Raw genomic sequence first — 9704 nt, 5'->3', positions numbered from 1 at the left:
GTGTGTGGCCATAACAGCCTCTGTAGGCTGCACATTGATGCAATCCTGCAACATGTAATTTTCATTCTCCATTTCAAGTTCTTGCCTGATAAAGTCATTCCTGACTTCTGTAGACCCTGTGTACAGAGTCTCACATACAGCAACACTATTTCTCTGTGTAGTGTTGGGTGTTTCTATTATCTCTTCATGAGAGATCTTGCCAGTTTGATTACAAACTGCCAGGCTTCTTGCGTTTGTTCCTATATTTTCATGTTTGGTTTTCTTCCCTTTAAGGGACTTTAACAATGAATGCATTTTTGCATTCATTTTCAGGCATGCGCTCTTAAGGCATGAACCTGATTTCTCTTTAGCTCCTAAAGTAGCAGTTTTGGGCGTTTTCCTGAATGCCACTGCAACTTTATGTAAATTCAGCATTGCACACGTTTTGCAATGCTATATTTATATTTTGTACACAAGATATCCTCCCAATGAGAGTGTCCGGATTCTCAAAGTTAACTCTAATATCTGGTACTAATTATCATTTATTTGGAAATGCTCATTTCCATTCTATTTTATTCTAGGCCTTACAATTATCATGTGCCTATTTAGTAACATACCCCACTGTGATCTTGCAATGTGTCAGCAGGCTAACCAGCCCTTGTGCTGAGCCTAGTAAATATAGTATTAGTTAAAAATATTGCTGAATGATGCCATATATCAATATCTAAGCGTGCACTCCCAGATAATTGTAACAATGGAATATCAGTTCTGTTCTACCAATACGTTATTCTAGGTCTACAAACAATGCAAGATAAAAATACACAATAGTATTACGTTTTCCTAGATACCTCCTCACTGTGATTCTGTAGGTTAGGTAGCCAGCTTCACGCATCTGCTACTCCTTATAAATATTATAATCATACAATCAGATACCAAAATGTACAAGTCCCGTCCGTGGTCGCCATTGTTGAGTTTTAGGAATCATATATCTCTCTTATCCCAATAATAATTATTGAGAGTGAAATATTATATAAAATATATTTATTATATCTTGTATTGATATAACATATATATTTGACATCTGCAATTATATTCTAATATACTTTACAATACAATATGCAGAGTACTACTCATAACCTGATTCCCAAAATATGAGAGTTCAAGACTTGTAATTTTAGCTCAGAAAGTCTGATATTTATTTACAGGCAAAACAAACCATTACAGAATACATTAACACAGTAATTGATGTATATGCTATTATATATATATATTTATATACGCCTCCTTGCTTATATTACATAAAACAACATTAAACAATTGACAGACTTAGACTGCTACGATACTGACATAAAATGACATACTTACAAGTTACATGGGCATAGTGACCAGTGAATACCGATAGCTACCTGTGACCAACACTCCAGCCCATTCCTTCTCAGCCGTCCCTCTGATCTGAACTGACTACTAACTATCCATACCTCCCTTATATTACAGATTCACCCATTGAGTTTGCCTGTTCTCGGGGCATTATTGATATTCCCAGATGTCAAGTTTTATGGTTTTCCTGTTTGTTCAGATGTTCTAGGATGTGGGCATGGTGGGACCTTGTGTTTGATGGCATTTGACATTGTTTGTTCTCTTTGAAGTGCGCCTGGTTTATTCCACCTCTAGGGTGTGACTATAAACAGTTGTATCTTGTCCTGTAATATAACTAGACAATAGCAGGACATATACAGTCTGTGCTAAATAGTATATCCTTAAATACCCGTTTGTCTTATTGTTCTGTTATTTGCATCCTGGGGTGTGAAGTACATTACTTTGTTTATACTTGGTTAATAAGTATTATGTAACTGGGGGAATCAACACATCTATCTCTGCTAATTAGCATGCCTTAGACATTTTGTCTCCTAAATAAATTCAGTTGCATTTGATATGTTGCAAAGTGGTCCTTCATATTCTTTAGTAAAACAAAAAGCTATACTACGATGTCTAAACATTAAACTCTGATATCCTAATTATTAAGCTATTCCTATTTTTATATACACATACATAATATATACTATGGTTAATAATCACATTACATTAATGATGGTATAAAACAATATATATATGCCTATATGGTAACACATCTCCACATCCCTCCTCCAGCAGGATCCTCTGCAGGTAATACAAAATTGGCTTTGTACAGTCCACTCTAGAAGCATTTAAGTTATTTATTTATTTTTTTATATATATATATATATATATATATATATATATGTTGACGTTTGTGTGTATAGATATGGCAGCCCAGAAGCACCCTTGAGTATGCAAATATATATATGAAAGGTTTAAGTCATGTGTGAACCTTCAGGGACTGATGGTACACCCCATAATCTCTTTTTGTAGTAGTAGAATCACTCTCAGAACTCCACCTCATTTGTCCCCATCGAAACATTGCTTGGCGGGCAGCCACAGGTTATGGTAATCCCACAAGGAGATCCTAGACCACAAATGCAAGTGATGTATCCACACCTGGAAAACTGCAGCAAAAGGACTTTGTTGACACCTGTTGTGAACTGTCATAACCATGAACCAGGAGATGTTGTTGTTTCCCCTGCTTTGCCATATACAGGTTGCTTGATAGACCTTTGGAAAGAACCACCCCAAATCTTGTTGACCAGCACTACCTCAATAACAAAGTCGCAGAGAGAGAGATTCGGGTACGTTCGTCCTACTGCCAAAGGAACAGAAAGCCAGAAGGTCCTTACACTCGAGGGCGAAAGAAAGAAATCGCTAAGAGGCACCATTTCGGGAGGACTGGAGAGCAGCTAAGGTCAAGCAACCTGTACAAGCTACAAAAGGGACTGTGACACACCCCACTGGTAACAGGTTGGAAGGATCACTAACAAAAATCTTTTCCTTTCTCAGTTTTCTCTATTGTTGTGGGTCCCATTCTTGTCTCCCCCCCCACTATCCGTTCTTATCTTCAAAATCAAGGATACCGCCGCCGCACTGCTGCCAGGCATTGGACGGACGATACAGAGTTCTGAGAGTGTGTTACCCGTCCCAGTTTAGGTCAAGGTAGAATCTATAAACTTGACACATTACCCAGGACCGGATGTTTGATAGTGATAATACCATCATACTTAAAAGCATACCAAAAAGAGAGACAACAAAGAGTTCAAGGGTCTGTTGTCACAAACAATACCTACCAAAGGATGCCATATCTGAAAAACGTGTATATGTCGTATATTTTTATCCCAAAATTGTACATTATCCTTCGTGACCCTGAGTAGATTGTTCGATAAATGCGGCCCATCGTTTATCCGTGATCCTGGATCGGCCAAGAGCAGATGGTTTACTCCCCTTATATGTTTATTTCATGGATCCCAATTTCTTTGTTAGGATTATGAATTTCTGTATTGTCGTGTAAAATGTTTTGTATTGTAACAGTTTTATATTTACTGTTAAAGGGTGGACTGTGGAAGTCTAGTTGCACACACGCCATTTTAGGATAGTATGGCCGCCATTTTGGTTCGCAGAGTTGCGCAAATAAAGTTTCCATACCCGAGTATGTGTGACAAAGTGGACCAGAAGAGTAGCCATACTATCACACATAAATTCATAAATACATACTGACACTAAGTAAAATGTAGTTAAAGGTTTAGAACGCCACACATAGCTTAGTTAGCCCTGCATACATCTGTCTGTATCATGTTTAGTACCGTTCCGTTCCGTTCATTGTGCGAAGTATTCCGGTCATTGCGAATATTTCGCAATATACACGGCCCGATAGTTATGGACATAATCCATATTCCAGGGACAGTTTCTGTTGGAAGTATGTAACAAAGGAATCTAGATGAAACCGGTTCTTATCACTGCTGACGCCGAAACCATCAAACAAAGGACTCCTAAAGTTCACTCCCCTGGACCTAGCCAAACCAGGTGTATCATCTTACCCCCCAATCACAGCTGACCTGACATACGACCTCTGACCAATGAGAACGGCCTTTGACCTCCCCTTTCTGACCCTATAAGATAGGCGACCCAGAGCAGCCAAAGTCTCTTCGGCACATCTACCTTTCCCTGACTTTCCACCGGACTATAGTTCATCCCTGAACGATAGTGAGCTCTGACCGGACTGCGCTTCGCATATTTGATGAGAACGGTAACGGTTGCATTCACGGTATTTATTCTTATTGTATTGTTGGCTGGTTGTGTCTTGTATCTGTATTCTTTCCCCTTAGCAGAGCCTGTTTAGTATTCATTGTTAGCATATTGTATCACTTGTTAAACCTGTATTTTCTATTCCTGTAACCCCCCTTTTGTCCATTAGGGACTTAAATACAACCTCTTTATGGAGTTCTTATCTCCTTACTTCTATACTGTGGTTTGTGTCTGTTATTCGCATTTAGCGATAAAGGTATATTACGGACACTGTCCATAAAGGTATATTCGCAGATTAGAGACAAAGTACTGCGAAGGAATCTCTGATTAAGGTATTGGTTCTTGGTGTACATAATACATTAAAAGGTACGCTACGCTTTGTTCGCACGTAGTTAGGTATAAAGGGTACGTTGGTTGCGGACTTATTACGTAACCAACGCTTTTCACTTATTGTCTCTCTGGTCATATTATATCGCCATTAACAAACCCCAGTAGCATTCATCTCCACTCATTTCCAGTCTATTCTGAACACCTCACACCTCACAATATTGTTTTTAGGCCAAAAGGTTGCACGGAAGTAGTTGGATAACTATGATAAGTGACACAAGTGGGCGGCACAAACACTAGACTGATACGGCACACTTAATAGCACCCCTGGACTGAGATGGCACACTTAGCATCACCCCTGGACTGATATGGCACACTTAGCATCACCCCTGGACTAATACAGCACACTTGGCAGCACCTCATGAATTATACGGCAGACTTGGCTCACCCCAGGAATTATTTGGCAGACTTGGCTCACTCCTGGACTGATATGGCACACTTAGCATCCCCCCTGGACTGATATGGCACACTTAGCATCACCCCTGGACTAATACAGCACACTTGGCAGCACCCCATGAATTATACGGCAAACTTGGCTCACCCTAGGAATTATTTGGCAGACTTAGCTCACCCTTGGACTGATATGGCACACTTAGCATCACCCCTGGACTGATATGGCACACTTAGCATCACCCCTGGACTAATACAGCAAACTTTGCAGCACCCCATGAATTATACGGCAGACTTGGCTTACCCCAGGAATTATTTAATGAAAATCAAAGAAAGAAAGAAACTCTGGGGTGCACTCTTAATCCCCCAATCTAGGGGGTGCACCACTGACCATCACATCTCTTAAAGCCATAACCAAGGGTGAGGGCTAACAGGTGATTTAAATTTAGGATTAACCTTTAATTATAGTCAGTTTTTTCCCCAACCTTTCTATCTTAAACTTTGATAAATCTCCAATTCCTAGTGCAGGCTCCTCCCACCTCCCCTTTTTTTCTCGCCCAGGAATTATTTGGCAGACTTGGCTCACCCCTGGACTGATATGGCACACTTAGCATCACCCCTGGACTGATACGGCACACTTGGCAGCACCCCATGAATTATACGGCAGACTTTGCTTAACCCAGGAATTATACAGCACAGATGGTGGCAACCCTGACATACCTGATACAGCACACATGATGGTACACATGGTATTATACGCCACATATGGCGGAACCCCTGGACTGACACAGCACACATGGAATTATACGGCACACATAGTGACACTCCTGCAGTAAAAAGAGTTATTATTTTAATTAAAAAAATGGTAGCACTCCTGGATTGATACAGCAGACTTAGCAGCACCCCATAAATTACACAGCACACTTGGCTCACCCCTGGACTGTGACAGCACACTTAGCAGCACCCCATGAATTATATAGCAGACTTTGCAGCAACCCATGAATTACAGTATATGACACACTTGGCTCACCCCAGGAATTATGCGTCACACATGCGGGCATCCCTGACCTGATACAGCACACATGGAATTATACGGCACAGATGGCGGCACCCCTGGACTGATACGGCACACATGGCGGCAGGCATGGAATTATACGGCAGACAAATTCCTGCAGTAAAAATAAAAATTTGTATTATTTTAATTATAAAAAAGAGCAGCACACCTGGAATTATACGGCAGATTTAGCAACACCCCATGAATTATACAGCACTCTTGGCTCACCCCTGGACTACAGCGCATTTAACAGCCCTTGCAGTAAAAAAAAAAAAACCTTATTTTTATTTTTATTTAAAAAAAGGGCAGCTCCCCTGGTCTGATACAGAACACATGGGGGCACCCCTGGAATTACACGGCACACATGCAGGCACCCCAGGACTGATACAGGACACATGGGGGCACCCATGGAATTATATGGCACACATGCAGGCACCCCTGGACTGATACGGGACACATGGGGGCACCTATAGAATTATACGCATACCTCCCAACCGTCCCGGATTCGGCGGGACATTCACGATTTAGGGCCGATGTCCCGTCGTCCCGGTACTGCTTACCGCAGTCCCGGCTTCCCGAGACGGTTGGGAGACAGTTGGGAGCCCCCCAGCCTGCCAACAATAGACGCTGTGCGCATGCGCACAGCATCTATTAAGCGCCGATGAGCGGCGAAAACGGGGGAGTGGCCGGAGTTCGCGTCATCCTGTGATGCCACGCCCCCTTTCCTCGAGGCCACGCCCCCTTTTCGCGAGCGTCCCGACCCACCACCTTCAAAAGTTGGGAGGTATGTATACGGCACACATTTGGGCACCCCTGGACAAATACAGCACACATGTGGGCACCCCTGGATGGATACAGTACACATACGGGCACCCCTGGACTGATACAGCACACATGTAGGCACCCCTGGACAAATACAGCACACATGTGGGCACCCCTGGATGGATACAGTACACATGCGGGCACACCTGTACTGATACAGCACAAATGCATACCTCCCAACTTCTGCCCGGAGGAAATAGGGACACTCGCGCGGCGGGCGTCCGAAAAGGGGGCGGGGCGTATGCAAATGAGGGCGCGGCTTATGCTAATTAGCCGCAACCTCATTTTCATACGAGAATAGACGCTGTGCGCATGCGCACAGCGTCTATTCTACTAGATTGGGGGGTCTCCCAACTGCCACCCCCCGCAGCGGGACAATGCCTGCCGCGGGTGGAACAGCGGGACAGGACCCGAAAATCGGGACTGTCCCTCTAAAATCGTGACAGTTGGGAGGTATGCAAATGTGGGCAACCCTGGACAAATACAGCACACATGTGGGCACCCCTGGATGGATACAGTATCCATCAAGGGCTTTGCCCGAAAACGTTGACACACAAGCCTGTGTTGATTCTTTTTGTTCCTCCATTGCTGCCGCCGTGCAGACCTTGCTCAATCTTGAAAGTGCCATCTGTTACTTTTTGGTTACATTTTTCTCTTGAAATTGAGAGGCACCACAAGTATTTGCACCCCTAAGGACGAGTGCCGGGACCCCCTTGCCCTATATATAAATATATATATATATTTCTGAACGCAGTGGCCGCACCATGGGTAACAAAACTACAGTAAATAGATTTTTTAATACTGATATTATTATTATGATTAAAGGAAAAAAAGTCCAGAAAGAGCTGAGAACCGTTCTAAAGAACCGGCTCTCCAATGAGCTGATCTGTAGAAAGCCGCTCACGGAAAAGAGCCGAGTTGCCCATCTATACCAACAACTTGCTGTTTAACGCAGCAACATTTTATGAGACTCCCTCAACAAAGATGGCGCCACGAGATTCCCGCGTGCCTTGCGTAATTACGTCACATGCAGACTCGCTTTCCTTTGCTGGAAAGACCAGGCGCCGCGCACACGTGATCGTCTCATCCGGGTCTTCGCGTTCTTTCACACTCGGCCCAACATGGCAGCCTCAGGTTAGTGTGTGAGAGGCGCAGGGGGCCGCTCCCGGTACCGGGCGCGGAGGCGACGGCCAGCCTTTATATCTCCCGTGCACGATACCCAGGCCGCGCTGCTCCGCCCCGTGTGTTCCCTTCCCGGCATCGTGCTGTGGGAGCGCTGTGCGCGGCCACACGCTGCTGCATAATCCTCAGGGTGGCCCAGGCCGCACCCTGTCTGTGTGCGAAGATCATTCCGGGGGACTGGCGGTCACTGTGACCGAGGCTTGGTTGCCTGTACTGGCACCAGCTGCTGTGGGCACTAACAGCTGTCCGGGGCCGCAGCCGGTAAACGGTGCACGGGCGTCCGTGCAGCGTGACCCCCGGGTGTGACCCTGTCGGGCACGTGTACCGACACCTCGCCCGGTTGCTGCTGGCTACGCGGTGCCCTGGCTACTGCTGTCCGCCGTTCCGGGTGGTGGGAGGGAACACGTGGCCCGGGCGGGCGCCGTGCCTTGGCTAGGGGGGGGGGAGGGGGTGTAATCCTCCGTCCCCTGGCTGGGAGGTAATGGCGGTACAGGCCCGACACAGTCAGGCCCTGAACACGGAATCCGCCCCTGCTGGGAGCACAAGTGACTGGTCGCGAGGACACGTCAGCAGCGGTGTGTGAGGGGCACATATGGAACATGCACGGTCATGGCTGCATTGTTACCCCCTCATGCACTGCTCCTGTATATAGTTCACGTGCTGGGCTTCCATAATCATGTGCACATACCCGACCTATGTATGAAGGGCTGTGTGCTTGCCTGAGGCCTGTCCCTTCTGTGCCACTGCTGCATGCTGTGAGGTGTGTGGTGATGTTATGCATACCACTTACTTACTGTTCCTGTATGGGATGCATACCTTGTCTGGGGAGAAAATGTCATCATACATTGGGTGGTATTCAATGCTGCTGACAAGGGTGTTTTTGCAGCGAGGATAGCTTGTTTTCTGCGAGGATCGCTGTCAAACCCCCTCTCTACCCATGCATTAAATGTTCCGCCCATTTTGTGGCTGGCCTCGCCGTTTTGATGGCCTCGCTCGCCGTTTCCACCTCGAACCAGCGAGGTGGGAACGGTGAGTGAAGGGGGGTGGGTTAAATACTAAGGGTGAGCTATTGGCACTGCTCGCTGTCATAGCCCACCTTAAGGGCATTGTGTCTAACAAATATTGGAGGAAGATCACATGTCAACACTTTAGTCATAACATTTCACATTCTTGTGTAACCATAGTACGTCACCCTGCAAAGTGCAATACCTTCTGGACTTTATCATAAAATATTCTGTAGCAATGTTGATCCAGAAATTAAACGGTAATGCACAATTACCCCTCTTACACGTCTGAAAGAACCCTGGAATTATGGCATTGCCAAACTGATCAGCCCTCAGTGTATTACCCCTTTCACACCAGCCACCCGGCAATTATCGGGCATTTTTAAAAGCCAGGACGTTTTGCCGGGTGAAGCCTGACCTCAATTTACACCACCCGCAAATTACCGGGTTAAAGCTTTTCAACCCGTGAATTTGCTGAAAAACCACCCAGGTTTTTCTATGGTGTGAAAGGGTCAATATGGGTCTTGATTTAAGACCCGTGTTGACCCTTTCACACCAAAGGAAAACCTGTGTATTTCAGCAAATTCCTGGGCTGAAAATCTTTAACCTGGTAATTTGCTTCTGTTGTGAAAGGGGTATAGTCCCTGACTAAAATCCTTGGTTGACAGACCCAGTAATCCAGCCCGGGTAACAAACAGGGTTGTAAGGGTTCTATATAATCCTGCTAAAAGCACATG

General features: G+C 45.1%; 1 protein-coding gene across 4 annotated transcripts in view; it reads left to right on the top strand.

Moving 5' to 3' along the window:
• Positions 1–7783: 7783 nt before the first annotated feature.
• The window catches only part of EIF4B (eukaryotic translation initiation factor 4B), a 43586-nt gene continuing 41665 nt past the window's right edge, over positions 7784–9704 (top strand). For all 4 annotated transcript variants that reach the window (XM_083169632.1, XM_083169631.1, XM_083169630.1 and 1 more), the window contains exon 1: positions 7784–7915. In XM_083169632.1, coding sequence (XP_083025758.1) covers positions 7903–7915 — 13 coding nt within the window. In that variant the 5' untranslated portion in view covers positions 7784–7902. The remainder of the gene's footprint in view (positions 7916–9704) is intronic.

Source organism: Crinia signifera, chromosome 2 (assembly GCF_055691185.1).
Source record: "Crinia signifera chromosome 2, ASM5569118v1, whole genome shotgun sequence".
Lineage (NCBI taxonomy): Eukaryota > Metazoa > Chordata > Amphibia > Anura > Myobatrachidae > Crinia > Crinia signifera.
The sequence above is the reverse complement of the archived record's forward strand: the minus strand, read 5'-3'. Positions and strand labels throughout refer to the sequence as shown.